This window comes from Coffea arabica, chromosome 11c, assembly GCF_036785885.1.
Source record: "Coffea arabica cultivar ET-39 chromosome 11c, Coffea Arabica ET-39 HiFi, whole genome shotgun sequence".
In the NCBI taxonomy this organism is placed as follows: Eukaryota; Viridiplantae; Streptophyta; class Magnoliopsida; order Gentianales; family Rubiaceae; genus Coffea; species Coffea arabica.
The window spans coordinates 40,684,752-40,706,502 of NC_092330.1; the positions used below are offsets into that span (position 1 = coordinate 40,684,752).

The 21,751-nt window shown below is 35.7% G+C and overlaps 3 protein-coding genes across 5 annotated transcripts; all 3 read right to left on the bottom strand.

Moving 5' to 3' along the window:
* Positions 1-623: 623 nt before the first annotated feature.
* LOC140017036 (F-box/FBD/LRR-repeat protein At1g13570-like) lies at positions 624-3,450 on the bottom strand. 2 transcript variants are annotated; one of them, XM_072071393.1, is made up of 4 exons: positions 3,312-3,450; positions 1,495-2,338; positions 1,249-1,404; positions 624-1,171 (listed from the first exon to the last, which is right to left on the bottom strand). In XM_072071393.1, exons 2-4 carry the CDS (start codon positions 2,332-2,334, stop codon positions 866-868), a joined length of 1,302 nt encoding a protein of 433 aa, XP_071927494.1. In that variant the 5' UTR covers positions 2,335-2,338; positions 3,312-3,450; the 3' UTR covers positions 624-865. The 2 variants fall into 2 exon arrangements, with proteins under 2 accessions (XP_071927494.1, XP_071927493.1); XM_072071392.1 differs by lacking the exon at positions 3,312-3,450 and having other exon boundaries at positions 1,495-2,513.
* Positions 3,451-8,675: 5,225 nt separating this feature from the next.
* Positions 8,676-10,972, bottom strand: LOC113715626 (F-box/FBD/LRR-repeat protein At1g13570). 2 transcript variants are annotated; one of them, XM_027239879.2, is made up of 4 exons: positions 10,752-10,972; positions 9,594-10,447; positions 9,316-9,477; positions 8,676-9,219 (listed from the first exon to the last, which is right to left on the bottom strand). In XM_027239879.2, exons 2-4 carry the CDS (start codon positions 10,440-10,442, stop codon positions 8,893-8,895), a joined length of 1,338 nt encoding a protein of 445 aa, XP_027095680.2. In that variant the 5' UTR covers positions 10,443-10,447; positions 10,752-10,972; the 3' UTR covers positions 8,676-8,892. The 2 variants fall into 2 exon arrangements, with proteins under 2 accessions (XP_027095680.2, XP_071927537.1); XM_072071436.1 differs by having other exon boundaries at positions 9,594-10,972.
* Positions 10,973-12,229: 1,257 nt separating this feature from the next.
* LOC140016984 (inorganic pyrophosphatase TTM2-like) lies at positions 12,230-20,328 on the bottom strand. The gene is made up of 12 exons (XM_072071315.1): positions 20,176-20,328; positions 18,321-18,679; positions 17,749-17,875; positions 17,189-17,384; positions 16,990-17,103; positions 16,635-16,808; positions 15,881-16,075; positions 14,964-15,086; positions 14,766-14,887; positions 13,754-13,877; positions 13,345-13,617; positions 12,230-12,777 (listed from the first exon to the last, which is right to left on the bottom strand). Exons 2-12 carry the CDS (start codon positions 18,655-18,657, stop codon positions 12,559-12,561), a joined length of 2,004 nt encoding a protein of 667 aa, XP_071927416.1. The 5' UTR covers positions 18,658-18,679; positions 20,176-20,328; the 3' UTR covers positions 12,230-12,558.
* Between the last annotated feature and the right edge of the window lie 1,423 nt (positions 20,329-21,751).

The following is a 21,751-nucleotide window of genomic DNA, read 5'->3' on the forward strand; positions in this document are numbered from 1 at the left end:
AAAAAAAATTTATCACGGTTTCTTGTTTACTTAAACATTTACGAAGCATACCTTCTTCCTGTCCCATTCTCCACTGATTTTCATTCTGCTAAAGAGTTTCTGGAAGGGCTTCAACGAGAAAATGTTTCTAAAGATTTTAAAGTAGAAAACGCATAATTTTGATCACCGCCAAAGGTCCAATCGTGTCAAGTGAGAATGATGCTGTCTGTGTAATTCCAGATTTGCTACCAAAAAAAAAAAACGGAATCCCATCTAATTCAGCTCCTGTGAATCTGTATTTTCCGTACTAACTTTGATTGCATTACTTGCTAGCAATGTAAACAAGAAGATCGAAACTCGATCCGTTCTTCGCCTATGCCTCCATCTCATACGCTATCCAATTGCATTAAAATTTGGCCAGAGCCGAAAAGCAAGCGTTAAAGCTACACAAGCATGAAAGAAAACAATAATATTTAAGACATTCCTTCTCGTAGATTTCAATTTCTGGCACACTTCAGATTACTAATTTTAACAAAATTAAGTCTGGTTCCCAGTAGAAGAAGAGCAGTTTCCTGATGACACGGTCCGCCCGCGTCCAACTCCAACCAGGCACTAGGAAACAAAAATAAGTAGAAAATGGAAGGTGGCCATGAAGATCCTCGCTGAAATGTCACTTAAAGCAACAAACTAACCAGGAAATGACTTGAGAGCTGAAGATTTAACAAAGACTGTACATGCAAGCGACTTAGGGAGACCATAGAAACAGTTGGAGGACTAACATCAACAGACAGAGAAAAAAGGACCACATTTACAACTTCGAGAGACCAGAATAAGAGGAATGCTTTAGATTGGAAAAGGGCAAGACAGAGACATTCTCAAGCAGATCCTAAGTGGACGCAGAGTTTAATGGTTGAAACATCATTTCCGCTTTTGTCGATGCACGTGAGAAGCGCATCAATTCCTTCGCTATTCTCAGTCTTTCATTCAGAAGAAGCTTCTCATCCTCTTCAATATATATTTTTTCGAGTGAAGGGGCACAGGATAGTAAGAGCTTTATAAAGAGCACTTCAGGTTTTGAACCCTTGAAATATCTTATTTTCACAGTTTGAAGCCCATCAATTGTTTGGTTCGTGCGACTTGGCTCTTCCAAATAATTCAGAACTGTGACATCATTATCTGCAACTGATTCAATCTACAAGAAAAGCAATGCAATATCAGTTTACTATGCAGCTCGTTTGTAAATCATCCAAATTGATTCACCGCCATTACCCAAATCTCAAACTTTTGTAAGCAGAGGGAACTCTGCAGCAAGCAAAGAATGCAAGCAGTCTGGTCCAAATCAAAGCTAATACGGAACAACATAAGTTGTCTCAAGCAGTCCATTGTGGTTGGAAGCCTCCCAGGAATAATGCCTGCAGCCAGATACTTTGATGCAAACCACAAAACACAAAGGCATCACTTGAAGGTCTTTAGCTAGCTCAATTAGCCAAGAAAAGGAATTATATTCCAGCTCACCTTGAGAAATCTTCCATCCAAATACGCATTCGTCAGTGTATTCCAGCAGCCAAAAAGCTCTTGTAAGCTGATTCTCTCACCCTGTCTATGTTGTTGAATTCCATTTGGAAGTGCAAGATACGCATAAGCTAGTTTCTTGCAGATCATGTAATTGTCCAATGCAAGATAATCATTTTCATAAAGAGTCAACTTTTGAAGCTGTGGAGCAGACACATTTAAATGATGGACACCAGAGCAATTCCTTAAGATCAAAATGACAAGTTGGGGGACATTTAGGACTGATGATCCAAAGGTGATCTCTACCAAAATGAGGCGATTAAGCTTACTAAAGCCTTCAAAAGTAGTTGGTGGTCTGAAAATACACCTAGATGTTTTTAAATAGGTAAGCTCAGAAAAAGAGAAAATGTAAGCAGGTAATTTGTAAGGACTGGAACTTGAGTTATCAAAAGTGAGTTCCCTGACACCCTTCCTTGATAGGAATAGCATCCACTGATCAACATCACTCAATCTCATTGGATGCAGCTCTGGAAGGTCAAGAACAAATTTCAGGATGGGTCCAAAGTGTTGTAAGAGTATTCTATTGACTATATGTACATAGTCGTTGTTGAATTCGGAGGGCAATCTGTTTCGTGCAATTGCATTTGAAAATTGTTGATTAAACCGCAGATGCGGATACTCAGCCAAAACATATCTCCACTTGCTTGATAGAAGACTTGCTCTTGCAGCATCTCGGATGGGCACGCGATCTAGGATAAGATCGATAACATTTCTTGGGAGGCTTGAAATTCTATCTTCCATATCACCTTCAGTTGCAGTTGTTTCACTACTTTTGCCCATCATGGTTCTTATTATGGAGCCAAACAAAAAGAATACGATCATAAGATAAAACGGGAAGCTAAGAACTCTCTCCTTTTAACTCACCATTTATTTATTTACTGCTTCCCAATTTAAATGCCTCTTTCCTTCTTGCTAAATGTTGCAGAACAAGTGATGAATATTGTAATGAAAATGTCAACAGAACAACTATAAAAGTTCAGGATAGTGAAGTAAGAATTGACACTTGTAAATAAAAATGCTTCACTTAGGTTTAAGTCTAAGGTATTGGCTTGTCAATTTAATCAAATTCAATCTTTCAAGCCACAGTTCAACACTTCTAGGCTCAGATACAGCATTGTCGTTACCAGTAATTGGACTTAAACTACAGAAGGCCATTCAATATTACTTTTTTGCCTTGAGAGAGTCCAAATGCGAATATCTTTACTACTTATGTCAACAGCAGAGTGGAGAACCTCAGACATCTGAAAGTAATCTTACATAGGGTCAAGAGATCAGGTCTCATTTTCGCCAGTACCACATTTTCTATAACAGCATATGTGCGACCTTTACATGAATAATGGTAGCCACGTAAAAGGGACTCTATGCTCTTGAACATCGGAGCTAAAAGCTGACACAGGTGCAGTGGTTGGCTAATCCCTCTTCCCATTTCCAACCCAGAAAAGTGAAAAAAAAAAAGAAGAAAATATTATGCAAAAGCAAGGAAAACAAGAACATTAAGGGAATACCACCTAAGGATATCTTAAATTATAGCGGCTAAATTATCAACAAATTCAAAGAGCGAAACTTTAGGGATGTTTATACTTACCAGTTAACATCAAGGCCAAAAATTTACAAGAAAAGAGGATTTCTTTTCACTGATCATGCGGATTCACAGTAAATAATTAATCACTACCAAAAATAAAGAAATTTACTAACAAAATTTTACAGGCAGCCAACATCAACACAAAAAGTGGTGCTGCATAATCCAGAACGAAGATTACCTGGGAATTCAGCTGCAGACTTAAATATATGAAAATCGCAGTCCCAGATGAGAAATGTAATCTCTATTGGGAGAATTTGGATTCTTTAGGAAATGGGGGGTTTGTTTATTTACTGTTCCTCAGCCGAGATCAGTGCGGTATCTCCGAGTCAATGCTAGTCAAGCAAGTCTACCCAGGAAAGCAAAATGTTTAGGCTGGCCACATTTACCGGAAAAGAGAGCTAAAAGAAAATTATACTATTCAATTATGTTCCTTTTTTCGTTCTTTTGGTTGAAATATTTGGAAGAGTTGTCAGTAAGATTCATCAATCAAAATTACAAGGATGTTTTACTTGGAACAAATATTTATTAGAGAATTTGGATGCATGAGAATTAATTTTAATTTGTCAGCAGTGGTATACACGATTAGTATAGTAAACACTAATAAAAAAAAATTTTATAAGCATTGATTACATTTTATTTTGGTACTTGTCTTTGTGAATTTTGATAATCATGTTGGAGTTGGGCTTAAAGCTCCTTATTAATGTCATCTATCATGTTTCCTAACATCAATTGACTCGAGTCGAGTGACGCGGAATTGGCTAACAAAAGCTTAACAATAAGCAGCTCTGGCTTTAAACCTCGGAAACTTCTCATCCTCAAAAACTTGCAGGCTATTCGTTCCTTGTCTGATGAGACTTGATGAGTTTGTATGATCTTACTGAGCTGTAAATGAGAGAAATTCTGTGATGAAGTCAGCTCCTTTATAAGTTGTTCCATATAAGACGAGTGTTCCCATCCTTAATCAATCACCCAAATCTCCAAAGAATGCACAAAATCTGGTCCAAATTGTAGCTAACATGATGAACCAGTTGATCAGATGTCTAGTTCACTTCATTAGGAAGTCTCTCGAGAACTTTATGCTACCTGCAGCTAGACACTTTAAGGTAGAGTATAGAAGATAAGTGGGAAAATACAAATTAGACTAGTATTTGATGTGGAAAACAAAAAATGAAAATTCATATGCATTTCAATCTCCCACGGGTTAATTCGACTTTGCATCTTGAAAGTTCTTCTTATTTTGAACTCTACCTTCCAAAGTTTTACTTTGGGTATTTTGTAAAGTTCATATGCATTTCAATTTCACGCACTAGTTCTTCCCACTAATTACTATCAAGTTCAGAATTCGAATTCTTAACAATTGAGAAAAAAAAAAAATATCGCACGAGTATCTCCTTCACAAATATATGAACCTCTCAATTCTTATTATTTTTTTTGAGTTGCATCATAATATAATCCCGGAAAGTACATTGCTAAATTTTAAGCACACGTTAAATCACTAGTTTTAACAAAATTAAGTCAGGAAATTACACAACCAGCTTAAAATAGAGTTCCAATAAAAGAAGCATAGCTTCCTTAAAACAAAACTAAAGAAAGTAATTGAGAGAACAAAACAAGGACTTGAACATATTAATTGAACTGTTACAGCAGCAAATCTGCCAGAAAAAGGACATGGAGAGCTGAAGATTACTAAATTCAACAGAGAGAGAGAGAGGAAAAAAAAATTAAAGGACCGGTTTTGCTTTTGCAGCTTAGGACGATTACTACGGACGGGAAAAGGGCAAGACAAAGAAATTGTCACATCTGAAAAGAAAGTCGAGCTATGCTAAATAAACGCAATCTTGGGTGGTTGAAACATCATTGATGACTGCTTCTGGCGATGCTCGAGAGAAGTGCATCAACTCCATTGCTATCCTCAGTCGTTCCTTCAGCAGAAGCTTTTCACGATCCATTTCAGCAGATATTTCATTAAGAAGGTATGTATCCTCTTCAATAGATATCCATTCAAGCAAAGGCGAACGGGCTAGTAGGAGCTTTACAAAGAGCAATTGAGGTCTTGAACCCTTGAAATGTCTAAATGTCACGGTCAGAAGCCGATTAAATGTTGGGTTCATGCGACTCGGCTCTCCCAAATAATTCAGAACTTCGACATTATCGCCTGCAACTGAATCCGTCTACAAAGACAAGGAATGGATTCACAGTTTATCTTGCAGTTTCTTAGTGAATCAAACCGCGGGAGTTTATTGAGCAACGTCACCCAAATCTCTTAACTTCTGTTAGCAGAGGGAATTTTGCAGTAAGCAAAGAATGCAAGCAGTCTGGCCCAAATCGAAGGTGATACGAAACAGTGTAAGCTGACTCAAGGAGATCGGTGTTGTTGGAAAGCTCTCAGGAACAGGAATAGTGCCTGCAGCCAAATACTTGGAAGCAAAACACAAAACACAAGAGGCATCACCTGAAGTCCTTTTTCTAGTATCTTAATTAGCCACATCAATGAATTAACAAACAGCTTACCTTGAGGAACCCATACTGTCTACACTGTTGAATTGCATTTGACAGTGCAACATATGTATATGCTAAATCTTTGCAGGTGATGTAATAGTCCAATCGGAGATCATCATTGTCAGAAAGAGCTAAGTTTTGAAGCAGTGGAGCAAATACATGTAATAAACGGATCCCGGTGCAATTCTTCATGCTGAATAAGAGGAGTTGAGGCATCCTGAGGAATGATGGTTCAATGGTGTGTTTGCTGAGAAAGAGGTGAGTGAGCTTACTGAAGCTTCCAATGGCAGTTGGTGTTCTGAGAACACATTTGGTCATGCGTAGATACTCGAGTTCATGAAAAGAGAAAATGCAAGAAGGTATACATGGCAATGACCGCGACTCGAGTCATTGAGACTGAGTTCTCTGACGCCCTTCCGTGAGAGGAATAGAATCCACTGATCAACATCGGTGGTTCTCGCTGACTGCAGTTCTGGCAGGTCAAGAACAATTTTCCGGATAGGTCCAAAGTGTTGTAAGAGGATTATATCCACTGTGTGTGTGTAAATAGTCGTCGGTGAATTCCACAGGCAGTCTGTTTTGCCTTGATCGCACTGGAAAAATGTTCATCAAGCACAAGCTGCGGATATTCAGCCAAAACATATCTCCACTTTCTTGATAAAATACTTGCTCTTGCTGCATCTTGGACGGGCAAGAAATCTAGGATATTATCTAGAACATTTTTTGGGATGCTTGAGATTCTGTCTTCCAAATTTCCTTCCTTAGCTCTTTTGTTGAGCCTTGCATTTATGATTCTGATAATTGCCATAAAAAAAAAAATGAAACACTGACAGACGAGAGGGTAGGTGGGTTAGTAATGGAATTCTGTTACTAACTCACAATTGCTACGTCAACTTTAATCCTTCCTTATTTTAATACGTTCTTTTAATCTCTTGCTAATGATTGTGTCAGTCCAAGGCAAAGAGTATGGTTATGAAAGAGAGAAATTAATAAAAACAACTTCGAATTATGGAGCAACTTCTTCTTGAATAAGTTAGTTCAATCAGGCCTAATTCCTGTTTTAGCTTACCATATGAAGTTTTAAGGTTTTCGCAGTTTGGCTAAGTTTGAACTATAAACTTCATGAATCAAGTTCAAATTTGCAAGGAAAAAGAAAAAGAAAATTAAATTTAAAAAAACCAACATAAGATAGACAAGATTATGGAAGCATGGAAGACGATCACCATTAACTGGTGGAATGATAAATAGATAAAATCTCAGAAATTAGAGATTTTGAATTTAAATTCCTTTTCTCGTTCTCCCCGCTTCTTAAATTCCACTCCACCACTTAAAAGTTTGAATACGAAACCTTTTACTTGGCTCCTTTCTTCCAAACCATCCACCCTAACCTTTCTTTGTTTTTTTTTTTTTTCCTGCTTGAAGATATTTTCCCAATCAAATTCCACGCGCTTCTGGAGGGTTATGTGTTATTTTTTTTGTTACTTTTTGAAGTATCTTTTTATCTTTATGATAATGCCTAAATGAGTCCAGTCATATTGAAAAAAAAAAAACTCCTTTTTTTGTATTATTAGACCTGCTCATCCACACATTTTTTATTTTCATAAAGTTATTTAGCAAATTAATTTTATGAAAAATAGTTTTTACAAATAACTGTAATTTCTTTTATTTGCAAACAACTAAAATATTCTTTAAACACTACTTACATTAGTGGACTGAATTCATGCCACTCGTACAAGAAAATCTTCTAAAATCTTATAATAGTTGTATGCTATAAGCATAAATTAATTCTAAGTAAAATACATGTTAACCCCTTGCGATTTATCACTTTTTCATATAATCCTCTTATATTTTAAATGCTATGAATACTCTCCTCATAATTTGAATTAAAGTGTCAAAATGACAGAAATCATCATCTATAACGGAAACAATTGAAATGTTAGGGTTACTCTCATTTTGAAACAAAAAAGACTGAAGTTTCAAGATATATAAATGTAGCACACATTACACTTTAACTCTTTGTAGTTTAACATTTTTTGACATAATCATTTTATGGTTTTCAAAATCTAAACACAACTCCCCTGTGATTAACAAATAATTTTCATCTTGATATAGCGGTATTCTTGACATTTTAGACAATTTCATTACTGAAACCAAGTTCCATCACTTTAACACTTTAGTCAAAATCACGAGGAGATAAAGTGTAATTTAACTATTAATATTTTGTATTCACTGTGAATAAAGATGCATCCTCACGAGCTTCAAAAGGATACGATTCACAACATTTAGTAGAAAAAAAAAATGTTATAGTGCAATTGCGCGCTTTAGTTGAAATGAAGTGCCTCATCTCTTCCTGACTCCCAGTTTTTGAGCCTTTGTTGCTTAAAGATCTTTCACTTTTTTGCTTTTCTTTTCTCTGTAGTGTGGAAACAAAATTGGCCTGATCAGTGATTCCATATGAATGGAAAATTGAAATTAATCAGCACGACTGATGCATTACACTTCGAAGTCCAACTTTTTGACCTATAAATTTGCAGTTAGGGTCTAAACCTTCAATTAATATTTCTGTCTTTGGATTTCCATTGTAAAGTTTATGCCAAAATGTTCATGAATCTGAGAGAAGGAATTCAAGAGTTTTGTGGTAGCAGGTGGCTATGAAAATCAATGATCTTTCTCAAATTGAAGCGGAGTATGCAGGGCTCTTCAGTAGCTACAATACCAAAATAAGGGGGAGAATGCAAATTCTCTCGTCACGACAAGAAGAAGCTACTCAAAATTGCACAATGGCGGTGAGGGGGAAGGGAGCAAGAACCCATAGTCAATCAAGGTCATTGCCATGGTAGGAAAATGATATTTGCTTTAGGTGATGACTGTGAAAGCTGCATCTTAAAACTGCAAAGAGCCAAAAGCATGAAAAAAAGAAAAGAAAAGAAAAGTAAAGAATTGGTGCATCTGCAAACTACAACAATCATGTGAATGTAATCTTCAGCTAATCAATGATGAGGGCATTAGATGAATGTAATCCTTCGACGCAACAAGGCCTATATTATCTGAATGTCATCATAAGCTAATTTTATTAATCTTAACTAATAGCATATTGTTATCTCTTGATGACAAAATTTTCAAAAGTTTCCGGAGCAAAAGTTTAGTAACATACAATTAAAAGCATTCTGAAACAGAATACTAAGCAGGCCTGACTGTCCCTTAGCAACAATGCCAATATAAGGGGCACATACAAGTAGCCTTGTCAAGGCAAGACCAAATTAAACACTAGTATAAAATCTACGATAGATTTCAAAAAGCTCTGGTTGGAAAATGATTTTTGCTTTAGTTGAAGCTCGTGAGAACTGCATCAGTTCTTTGGATATCCCCAGCCTTACAACAGGGTCAATATTTTTGTCCTCTTCAAGAAACATTCTTTCGATTGATGGGGAATTTGCAAGCAAAAGCTTAACAAAAAGCAGTTCATTTCTTGAACCCTGGAAATTGATCATCATCACAGTTTGAAGGCCCTCTAAACTTTGATTCATGAGACCTGGCTTTTCCAAGTAATCAGCAACTTTGATATCAGTGTGTACAATCTTCTTGGCCTGCAAGTTTAAGATTAAAAACAGTCCCTCTCCATCAACTTTCTATGATTAGAATGATAACTCTAGATATGATTATAAATATTCTTAATTCTTTACCAGAATCGCCAATTTACGCAAGTTGACGGCACTCCGAAGTAAGCAAAGTGTGCAAACAATCTCATCGAAATTGCAGGCAAAATGAAACATTACAAGAATTGTCAAGCATTTCAATGTTGCTGTTGGAAGCTTCTCAGGAATGGTACTACCTGCAACCATATACTTTGAAGTATACCACAAGACATAACATCATCATATAATTCATCAACCTTAATTATCAAGGAATATATTTTAAGAAACAAACTGAAGTACCACCCCATAAATGATCCTCTAGTCACCTTAAGAAAATCTCCATTCAGCCCAAGGTACTCGAGTGAAGGCCAGGGGCTGAGAAGCTTGGTCAATGAGATCCTCTCATTCTGTCTATGATGTTCAACAACTCCATTTAACAACCAAATACGTGCAAGGATTAACTCAGAGCAGTTAATATAGTGGCTCAATTCAAGATCATCATTGTCGCAAAAACTCAATCTTTTTAGTCTTAAGCAAGATATATTAAACCATCGAACACCCCAACACCTATTTATGCACAAAATGGCAAGTTTAGGCAGGGTGATTTGGACGGGCGACTCAAAGGTTATTTGAAATAGTCTGAGGTCTCTGAGCGCCCTGAAGCCTTCCAAGGCTGTGGGTACTGTTTTGCAGATACACTTTGAGATGTGTACTTTGATAAGCTTCGGACAAGAGAAAATACAAGAAGGGACACAGTAAGGAATTCGATCCGAATTATTAAGAATCAGTTCTTCGGGACCCTGCCTTGATAAGAAGAGCAGCCATTGATCAATAACGGAATACTCATCCAAAGGTAAATCTGGGACTTGAAGATCAAATTTGAGGATGGGCCCAACGTGTTGAAAGAGTATTTTGCTCACTGTCTTTACATAGTATTGTTGGAACTCGATCGCTGATCTATTGCCCCTAACATCTTCCGCAAATTGCTTGTTAAGCACAATGTTTGGATGTCCAGCCCAGATATATCTCCACTTACTGGACAAAATACTTGTTCTTGCCGCATCTCGAGTTGGAAGGTATACAAATATATGATCTATAACATTGTCCGGAAGGCTCGAGATTCTATCAAGAGAACACCCTTCCATGTCGATCCTTGTCCTTTTTTCTGAACCCATTGGTTCTAACCAACAAAAGAATAATTTCCATAGTGATTAAAATAACAAAATTGTCCGGTAAAAGGTATAAGCAGACAATGAAAATCCCAAATTGAAAGTAAATGAATAAATTGAACATGAAAAGCCCAAATTGGAAAAAACCACTAGACCTAATGCATGAAAAAATATTCACCATGAAAATGATGAGAATACACGATTCTACCTGGAACGCCCGATGATTTCAACATCAAATTCACTACAGAAGTGGTTCCACTACAAATTTTCTCTCAAAAAAACAACTTAAAAGAAGGGGGTTTAGAAGTATCTTACCAAATAGAGAAGAAACTGAAAATCAAAACCGGTAAATATATGGAGCTTCGTAAGAGAAACGCGCAACTAAAATTTCGTCGCATTTGTTTCACCAGCTGATCGTGATTTCAGAGTCTCAAGTTCTCCTTTCTCTTAGCTCTCTGCTTCCTCCTTTTCAAAAATTTCCCTCGTTTCTTGCTTACGCGGTCGACTCACGAGTCACGACCGATTTTTCTAAGGCGAGGATTTCACTTGGTTTTTATTTTTCTCAAGCCAAAATTTAGAGAGAATTGCCGTTTTGGTCCGAAATGTTTAGGAAATGAGCATTTTTAGTATCTAAAATTGAATGAAACAAATGTAGTCCCTGTTCTCATGCACATTCATTTAGTCCTAATCACTGATTTTGACCAATTACGACCGGAATCAAATCATGTGCCAGCCCAGCAACTAATTGTTAAAAAAAAAAAAAATTAAAGAATTAATAAAATATTACTAGCCATATCTCGAAGCACTACTGAGTGGACTGGACTGGACTGGGTAGCGAATTTACAGCGTGGGCTCAGTGGTATTTCTGTAATTTTATGGCAGACGTGTTCGCACGATTTTCGGGTCGTTTTATTAAAGATGGATTTTTTTTTTTTAATGAATGCCTACGTGCCAAATTACAATCACACTAGCTGTTTTTCGACTTAATAATAATTGTTATTCTGGTTTCACACTTTATAGAGTAATAATAATACACAACTATTTCATATTTCATACTCTCATATTCACGCTGCTACAATACTTATCTACTACAGTATTATTATCATATTCATCTCAAGTACCAATTTCAATGAAGAAATAGAAAATCCCACCATTTTATGATTAATTCCTAGGTTGCAATTAATTTATTATTCTATGGAGGCGTCGTATATTTTTTTAATTTTTATTTTTTCTCTAAAATATACACACATATAGAGTGTACCTCGCCCACTTGTCTATAATTATCCTTTGCATCTAAACAATCATATCCTAATTCAATCTATTTTTCCAAAAAAAATAAATAAATAAATAAATATGAAGGACTTTGGGAAGTTGGAACCTCCAAAGTCCAAACCAATATTTAATAATACAAAATTGCCTTGATTACCCCTTTGCGGTTAAGACTTTTAACTGATTCAATTGCTATTTTGGGAAATGTTATTTACACTTTATTTTTTTTTTTTATTTACACTATCACCATTTGTTTTATCATACAATCTAATAAATAAAAACTATATAATTAAGACAACAGTAGGCGTGTGACTAACAAAAATGAGAAAGCAAATAACATTTCTTTTCTATTTTTCCTAAAATATTATTATTATTAGCACTTGAAAGAGTAACTGACAGTTGTAGGGCGGTTGATTCCGGTGCCTTGACTCCTCATTTTTTCATTTTGGTGAAGACTGAGTGAGTAGCAGCACATATGTTAGAGCACTCAACTCTGCCATCAAGCAGGTTTTGAACTCTGACCATCACAACATTAAATTTCTTTCTTGCATTAATCTGGTGAAAATTGGTTAAAGAGTATTGCACTGAAACAGAGAATCCCTACAAAATTTGCAGAACACACCCTCCTACCCTTCTGTAATGCACTCAATTAGAGCCTTGAACAGCTTCCAACATCTCAAGCTACAGATCAGCATGATTTATGACTAGCCTTCTTTCCAAATGAGAAGGTACTATTGCAAAACTCTGTGGTGTGACTGGACCTTGTAAACCAAAAAGATTTTCAAAAAGACAAACCGTAGCTCACAACCAGTATAGATGTTATGATCCAAATGAACCAGCGTTGGGGAAGGCATCAATTTCGGGGTGTATAACCCTTAAAGAACAAGATTCCCAAGCCACCTATTGCAAATGTCAAAATGAGAGAGACTCCAACAGGATCAACATAAGCCGTCTCACTGCTCTTGTTTATTCTGGCTGGACAGGCTCTCTTTCCCAAGTTCTCATGAACAAGATTCCTAAGACTGTCCAATTGATGCATGATTTGGCGCTGCCCCCTGGCTATGTTGGATATCTGGCAGATAGTATGATGACACAGAGAAGGTTAATCAAGATTTAACACTGGTCTAGAATGCAAGCAAAACAGATGCCGAACAGTTAAGGACAAAGTTCTACGAATATCAACATTTAGAGGACTATGATCATGGATTGCCATAATAGTGTCTTCTAAATAGGTGAGTCCCTTGCCAAGGAACATATATATTCCCCGAATCTGGTCCGCAACATTAACCCACGTAAAATCCGGCCGAGCACTTGCATAAGACTGAATAAAAATGACATCTGCTCAAAATAAAGTTCAAATGCCAAAGAACTAAAGAAGCATATAATCCTGACATCCATAAGCATAACTGGAATTCAAATTTCAAAGTCATATTGATCTGATGACAGCACACACAAACTAATACAGCAGTATTCGTATTCACTGCCATCAAACCAGATATCACTTTTTTCCCTATGAGGTCAGTTCTTTGAAGTAATATATTTTAACCCAAACATCCTCTATGCAGTTCTCTTTCAATGGATAGCTATCTACTAACACGGCAAATCACGCGATAAAAATTGATAAAACAAGATAGTATACCTCTTCCATCAGTGGAGCATCCTTCCCTAAAAGGGAGGAAGATGAGGAACTCGGCATTATACCTCCAGTTACGAAGCCATTCTCTAAGCTAGAAATAAAATGAGAAGTCGGTGCAGAGCCATTACAGGCTTCAGCTTGCGAAACCAAATTTTGTGAAGGTGGGGATGATCGTCTGCTGGTTAGCTTGGAACTAAATTCTTCAACCTGAGATGTGAAATCATCCATCCGAGCATTTAAAGTAGATATTTGTTCTGATAGCTGCATGATGGCCCCCTATTTTGATCCCAGGGAAAAAAAAATAACCAAAAATTTTATAAGACAAGCAAAATCACAAAGGTCATTGGATTGCTGCTGCTAACAACAAGCTATCAACTGGCGCAATTGATTAGGGAAATATGCATGAGTTTACCTGGTTAGGTAATGGTGCCACTGAATCTGTTGTCCTGTCCTCAAATCTATGGTTATGAGAGGAAAATCCATTGGCCTTAGAGAAACTATTGTCCCTGTGGGTAGAATATGAATGTGACATACCCCTGGAAAAACAAATAAAAAAAGAACTTGGTATTAACATTCCAACTGGTATATATTGACATAAAATATAGAGAGAAAGAGAGAGAGAGAAAGAGAGAGAGAGAGAGAGAATCAAAAGCACATTAAGACATGCTGGCCAGAAAACGGAGATACAGAAAATATAATTCTCCATTGAAGGTTCAGGGCATTGGTGGATAGGAAGCAACAACAATAAAATCCAGGCAGAATCTGTGTACCAATATGCATGTGAATTCAAGTTTATTTGTTGTGAAATAGCAACTTGTTAGCAAAAGAAACTAGTGGAATTTAAAAACAATGAACATCAACAATCTTTAACATTTCCCAGTGTAACAATGCGAATATAAAGATGTAATCCTTCTATCAGTGCTTATATCTGTCTTCAGACATCTCAACTAGAAACACCCTATAGGCATAGGTAATTGTGGTCAATCATGGGTAATTTTTAATTATGCAATTGCTATCAGAAAAAAAAAAAAATCAAAGGACAATAATATAAATGGAAACACTAGCAAACCTGGAGAAGAAAGTTGGTAGTCATCGTTTTCTTTATATAGAAATATCAAATAACAATAAATACATATAGAAGATAAAATCTGAAGGTCGACATCTCAACTAGAAACACCCTATAGGCATAGGTAATTGTGGTCAATCATGGGTAATTTTTAATTATGCAATTGCTATCAGAAAAAAAAATCAAAGGAAAAAAATCTAAATGGAAACACTAGCAAACCTGGAGAAGAAAGTTGGTAGTCATCGTTTTCTTTATATAGAAATATCAAATAACAATAAATACATATAGAAGATAAAATCTGAAGGTCATGCTTTACAAGGCATTCAAATGATTGTAAGACAAACATCAGATAATCAACCTCTTAAGATTTTTATTCCTTTGTGCTACCCTTTCTGCTGACACTCGAGAAAGTGCTTTTTTAGGGCTCGAGACAATATCCTCATCTATGCTAAGCTTTGTCTTCAAATCATCTGGCAGAGCCTGCAAGACAGTGAGAATTGAGTTAGGGCCACAAGAAGGAGAAGACACCAACGAAAAGTGGTAGAACATATCATACCATAACTTCATTCACAAGCTTTTCCAGTTGTATTTGTTCAATATAGGTGCGTGGGGTATATGAACCTTCCAGTTCCAGCTGCTCTGCAACACTTTTTACAACAGCCCGGTCTCTTCCTTGAACCTTTTATGGAGGAAAAAGGAACAGAAAATAGCCATAGTTTCAGAAGTACTTCCAGTCTAACTAATCTATCTTAAACAAGAAGTTTCTGAGAGGCAACATAGCAAGATTTCAATACAACCCATTAAGGACACTGATGCAACCAAAAAAGTTCTTAAGAACAATAGCATACCAGCAGAAGTATGACAATTGAAAAGAACAATCAATTCAAGAGGCATTGCTTAGATTGCTACCTGACCATGCCAGTTATTATAGATATTATTATATTTCTTGTTTATTCCAAACATCTGAACTCTAGTAGATAAATTAAAATTGATGTGACACAATCAAGGAAAATATGTGAAGAGATGCCAAGATGACATGATTTCAGCTCTCACCTCACACGGCAGATTGCACTGCCTATGATTAATTTCCATGCTAGATGACTAAATAATTTTCAAGACTTCATATTCAAGTAAACATAAAGCAAAGAATCTTGTCCTATTGGTCACTCAAAAATAAGTCTGGAGCAAGCCTCACATCTGCAGAGGGAAGGGGAAATATATTTGTTGGGCCCTTTTCTTGGGGTTAAGGATCAGGCAAACTATTTGGCATTATAAACATGTGGCATGAATTCTATTGACTATATAAATTGAAGGATCCAGAGCAAGCACATGCTGCTAATTTCATGAGTTACTAGGACACTGAAAGGAAAGTAAAAAGAGATTTTCAACGTAGGGGCATGCAATTGAGTATGAGTAGAAAATCTGCCCAAAAGGCAATATTAATGAGAAACAAAATATAGAGAGGAGCAATACCTGAATGTATTGACGGTTGAGCTGCTCCAGCCAATCAATTTTCACACAGACCTTATCATCAGAGAATACATGACTGCTTCTCTTAAGTATAGCTGCTATTGTGTATCCCAGGGCCATCAAACCACCAAGAAGCCGCACGCTAACTTCAAAAGTTATTCTTGGTGATATTACAAATGGAGAATCTGTGACCCACTCCTATGATTTCAGTAGCATAATAGAACTCGTCAATACACTCGCAACATTTTTTTGTTACATATATTGACCGCTCCCCACATAATAAAACAATGCTCCAAACTTAATGTATGAACAGCCAACAAATGAAAGATAACTACATTATCTGCTCTTAACTCCAAACTTCTTATCCAGTTACAACTTTCAATGTCTATGTCATAGTGCTACAAACCAAAAAAGCAGTCATCATACCATGTAAATACAACTACAACTGGTTTGACTCGGTACTTACAAAAGCACTATCGCATACATATCCTAAATAGCTCATCTGTTTCAGGACAGCAAACATTAAGAACCTCAGTGCACCAGAAGCAACAGATGCATATCTCTGTCATAACTAGCTAAACCGATATATCTTCCTATAATTGTAGTTACAAATAGCATTATATATCCAAACCTCTGTGCAGCATTTACTAAAGCATAATTTCAGACTAGACCAGCGAAATGACAGCCAAGCAATTTGAATTTTGGACCACATTACTTTTGCGCCATTCATCAGAAAGTGAGTAAAACAGGAACAAACCTCAAACATAAGATTGTACTTCCCATCTTTATTTCGCATCCTTAGGTATGATTGGCATGTCTCTGGATCCTCGCCAGGTGGAAGAAGATATATATCATAAGTCTGCTCCTTGATTTCTGCATGCTCTTCAGACAGCACAGACTTGATTTGATCAACTGTCAAACACCTTGATGACTAAAAGAACACAGATAGAGCACTTATGCAATCGAAAACTTATATTGCTAAACTACAGAAGAACTAATGAATAGAAGATACCTTTTCTTTCAACAATTTATTGGCTTCTATTTCTTTTCTTTTTAGCAGTGATAAAGGTTGGACGAAGGAGACTAGGAAGAAAAGAAAATAAGTAAATTACCTTAAGAATATAAGTAGGACACTGGAATCCAGTGAAAGGATTGAACTTGTTAATGATTTTAATATGTGCAGTCTGGAGGTCAGGCTCAATATAAGCTTTATACATCGGATACACCTGTTTGAAATGTTACATATAAGAGCTTCTAGCATGCAAACCCAATTTATTTCATTTGTGCACTTGTCTGAGAAGGACAACAAACCGTCTCAGATATTTGGTGGATTATTTCTTCAGGCTCTTGTCCTGCTCGTTGAATGTCCCGTAGTACCCGTTTTACAAGGTCAAAATGAACACCCCCTGTGACAGATACTCGAAGATCCAATAAAGGCCGCAATTTCTCACTTAAAGCATAGATGCCCTCAATTATCACAATGCGAGAGCTTGGAACTTCAAGCGTCCTGCCACAAGCATGTTGCTTAAATCTATGATACCAAGTGCTCATACAGCAGAAATCAAGCAAATATCCACAAACTTAGTTTAGCTTATCATAAAAACATGGAATATTATCTCTTGCAGGAAAGAACAAACATAGAACAACTCTTTTGTATAATCGAACTGTCGGCCATGTTCTCAATCAAGAAAAGTTGAAGCGAACACCAACTCATAGAAGAAGACATTACAGAAAACATATTTTAACCAGATAGAGCTAATTCAAGATTATCCTTCTAATCATCCAGCAATTAAACTGGCGCTTAATGTTAGCTTAGTAAATTCCATATTACTTAACATGTATAAACAAAAGTTGTTCAAGAGTTCAAAAGCAAGGAACTAAATCTGTATCCAATGCGGGAGCTGGATTTGAAATCATAAATCGGAACCTCAACCTGCTTCCCTGCTTTAAGATCTTGGATATTCTTTAACAATGTCTCATAGTCAGTCAAGCGTGGATCTGTTTTAAGAGTATGAATTTACTGTCATGCACCTCAATCAAGTAAGATTTACTCATAAAACATAAATATATATAAAGTCCAATTCAAGTTTGTCGAAATTAAGTAAGGTGCTAGGTCATTTTCAATATATATCAAGACTTGGCCTATGAGTCACAATGACGTAACGCTGCCTATTAATAATAAACTTACAAAAGAAAGCATGAAATGGATTATCACAATTATTGGTCCAATAAATGAATCTCCCTTAAATCGAGTAAGGCTTTGTTAACTTGGCAAACTAGGTCAATGACAATCAAGAATGAGGTCCGACGAAAAGTGCAAAGATATGTGGGTATAAATTGTTGTTACAAGCTCAAGTAAGACAAAATCTCAATGTGAAGTCATCAAATTCAAGTCAAAAGAGTCTGAATAAAGTATAACAAGTAATTGAAGAACAGGTCTCACCATCGAAGTTGCCATCAACAATTCGGCTAGAATCATTATAATTGTCCATTGAGATGACTGCAACAGCTGGCATAAAATTGAGTATTTTCTCAGTAAATACAGTCTTTCCGGCTCCAGAAGGACCAGCCACGCCTACTAATAATAGTCCATCATTCTTTTGTGCCAGCAGCTGAAATGCCCGGATTACAGCAAAAAAGCCCTTCTCAAATGATAAAGGTTCCGGGATAGGGACAATTTCATAGCGATCAGAACCCCTTCTCCTTGCTAATTGAACTTGGTCTTTCAGGAGGCCTGGTTTTTGGTGAGTTGATTCAGATCTAGAAGCATCTTGAACCATTTTTGTATTGAAAGCTTTTCCTCTGAAAATGAGAAACATGGACACCGTCAGAAAATTGAATAACTGAAAAAATAAAACAAGGCTGGTCCAGAGAAACAACCTTCTAAACTTATAATATCTTGTCAACATTCAATATATAAATAAAATGAGTTGAATTGCCCTTGCTGCCTTAAACTAACCCATAGAAGTGATAAATTTCATTGCTTCTCAACTATCAAAATTAGAACTTAGATTGAGATGCAACCTTCATGACAACAAACGAAATGCTAGCTACCTTCATTTTTCACTCAATCTCCAATACTCTATGTTGTAATAGACATCAAAATGACAACAGTGTCAAAACATTCAGTTGGAATGTCCAAGAACTAATTATATGCACTATAGTTCGAATAAAGTAATCCAATGATTCTTTTTCTCTGGGCACTGATTACTGAACCCTCAATCAGCCTATGCACAATATCTCATCGAGTGGGATAAAATCTTGTTTTTTTCCCACAAAAAAGTCGGAACTGTGCAAGTATTTCTTCCAGAAAATTTTTGCAGTCTAAAAACCAAAAGTCTGAAACCTAGCAAAGCTAATCATCAATAGGTAAACAAGTTAGATTACTTAGATTTATAGGCATTCAACGAATTTCATTGGCAACTTTACCTATCATTTAAACAGATGTGAATTTCATCACTCTCTCCATAAGAGATACGGCAAATCGCAGAACAATATACTTTAGATATGGACATAGCCAACAAATACTAACAAAATCACCATTATGAACTCCACTTGTTGACCTGCTGATCAAGCCATCCAATAACTTAGCACTCAAAACTAAGCAAAATAGACAAATTTGACTAAAAATTACACCCTCAGCTACCAGAACGAGGAATTTCTCGGCTTCTAATTTAAGGCTAAAAACTAATTTCACCATAATCCTAATCAGGTGATCTTGCATCAATATTAAATCACTAGCTATATGCTACAATTAGATAAGCAAAATTCAATTAGAACTAATATGTTATAACTTCTAGTGTGCAGTGCAACTTCTTTAAGAAAATGAACTTGATACTGAAACAGAGAATGTACTATATCCCTGTTATAATAAAGATCAAAGATCACATATTTTACACAGCAAAAACAAGGAATTCAACCGGAACAGTATTACCTAGACAGCAATCACAACGGAACCACACAAAGATCACCGCAGATAACCACCAGAACAGATAAAAGCAACAATCCCAGATGAAAAAAGCAGCCAAAGTGCAATTGAACACGAAAAACGTGACAGAAGGGAGCAAAAAACACGTACTTGATAATTGCACGGATCTAAGGAGGTAATGCTAACAAACAAAAGTGACCGACTTCGAACAGAAACCATCAATAAACAATCAAGAAAACAAAAAGAGACCCCAGATATTGAAATTAAAGGCCATGTTAAAAATGGAAACATGCCCACAAGATATTTTGGATCAAAATATCAAAAAATGATGTCAATGCGGAGGAAAAGTTAACGTTCTCTAGATACTGACCTGTGCTCTCTACAAAGGCACAGTGGGGTTCTCAGTTCTGCAAGAAGAGCGTAGAAGTCTTCTTCTTCATTTACTTTTTTGTCATGGGGCTGTGTGAGTCTCTGTTACGGTGTATATTTATAGGTGTCACTTGGGGAAATTTTTATTATTTCTTATTCTTATTTTTTTTAAATTCCTGTTTTCTTGATTTTTGTGAAATAATTTTAAAAATGGAAAGGAATGTGATATTGGGAACTCGGAATTGTGCAGAATTTGCCACGAGTTTGCTTCATAAATACCTTTCTTGTAGGTACATGTTGAGATGAGATTGAAGAATAATTATATGGCATTAATTTATAGCTGTATTTTGAATAAATTTTTCTTTTTTGGAAAAGTTTTGTTTTTCAAAAAAAATAATAATTCTTTTCTTTCTGATCTTATTTTTGGGATATGAGTTGTTAGACATTTTTCTATTTTTTATTATTTTCATGAGAATATGGTGTTCACCTTGTACATAAGTTATAGGTGTTTTAAAGAAATAGTTCAAGGGCATTCGCTAATCTTTTTTTTTTTTTTCTTTAACATTGTTGATGGGTATGACTAAATTATGATGCAAAGTGATGCGTATTGGATGGGCGTTGTTAGACTTTTTTTCCTTTTTTATTTTCATGTTTGGCTAACAAGTACTCCGAAACACTCATTAAAATAGGTTCAAGTGTTAATTTTTTTAGTAAAAATGATATTAATTAAAGAAAGTCTCTAAATGTAGAGGAGCAATAAATATGAGAATGGTGTTCACATAATACATATCTTAGATATAATTTAGGTGTTTTAATGAATGGCTCAAGGGCATTTGTTTTTTAATACATGATTTATGTTGTTGGCGAGTATGACAAGATTATGATGCGAAGTGATGCATATTTGATCGATGTACGATAATGATACAAAGTGACGCATATTTGATCAGTGTACGATAATCTCGTGATTATGATACGAAGTGATGCATATTTGATTGGTGTACGATAATCCCATGATAATTGATATTAATTTTGAAAAATTTGACAATCTAATTATTGTTTGAAAACAAAATGTGTCTAATGATAAGTTAATGTTGATAATAGTTCTATGCAAATTTGATAATCTAATGATAGTTGGAGTGAAGTATTTTGTGCTACTATCATGATTTAATGATGGCTGGTGAACAATAATTAGAGAAAGTATCTAGAGAAGCAATAAGTACGAGAATATGGGTGTTCATATAATAAGTTAGTTAGCTATAATTTAAGTGTTTTAACGAGTTCCTCAACGATATTTATTAGAAACATCTTTTTTTTTAATACATGATTTATGTTATCAACGAGTATGACAAGATTATGATGCGAAGCAATGCATATTCGATCGGTGTACTATAATCTCATGATAGTGGATATAATTTTGAAAAATCTAACAATCTAATTATATTTTGAAAACAAAAGGTAGTTTATGTTTAATGATAAATTAGTGTTGATAATAGTTCTATGCAAATTTGATAATCTAACGATATTTTGAGTGAAATAGTTTGTGCAAATATCACGATTTAGTGATGGCTGGAGAACGA

Bases quoted from the DNA above. Each gene is read 5' to 3' on its own strand.
- LOC140017036 (XM_072071392.1), bottom strand. From the start codon at position 2,373: ATGATCGTATTCTTTTTGTTTGGCTCCATAATAAGAACCATGATGGGC. The intron at 1,405-1,494 runs GTGAGCTGGAAT...TTTGCATCAAAG, and splicing joins TGGATGGAAGATTTCTCAAG to TATCTGGCTGCAGGCATTAT. The intron at 1,172-1,248 runs GTAATGGCGGTG...CTTTTCTTGTAG, and splicing joins TACAAAAGTTTGAGATTTGG to ATTGAATCAGTTGCAGATAA.
- LOC113715626 (XM_027239879.2), bottom strand. From the start codon at position 10,442: ATGGGTTCAGAAAAAAGGACAAGGATCGACATGGAAGGGTGTTCTCTT. The intron at 9,478-9,593 runs GTGACTAGAGGA...TATACTTCAAAG, and splicing joins TGAATGGAGATTTTCTTAAG to TATATGGTTGCAGGTAGTAC. The intron at 9,220-9,315 runs GTAAAGAATTAA...TTAAACTTGCAG, and splicing joins TGCGTAAATTGGCGATTCTG to GCCAAGAAGATTGTACACAC.
- LOC140016984 (XM_072071315.1), bottom strand. From the start codon at position 18,657: ATGGTTCAAGATGCTTCTAGATCTGAATCAACTCACCAAAAACCAGGC. The intron at 13,618-13,753 runs GTAAACTCATGC...GGATCAAAATAG, and splicing joins TGGCACCATTACCTAACCAG to GGGGCCATCATGCAGCTATC. The intron at 12,778-13,344 runs GTATACTATCTT...ACTATCTGCCAG, and splicing joins ATGCTCCACTGATGGAAGAG to ATATCCAACATAGCCAGGGG.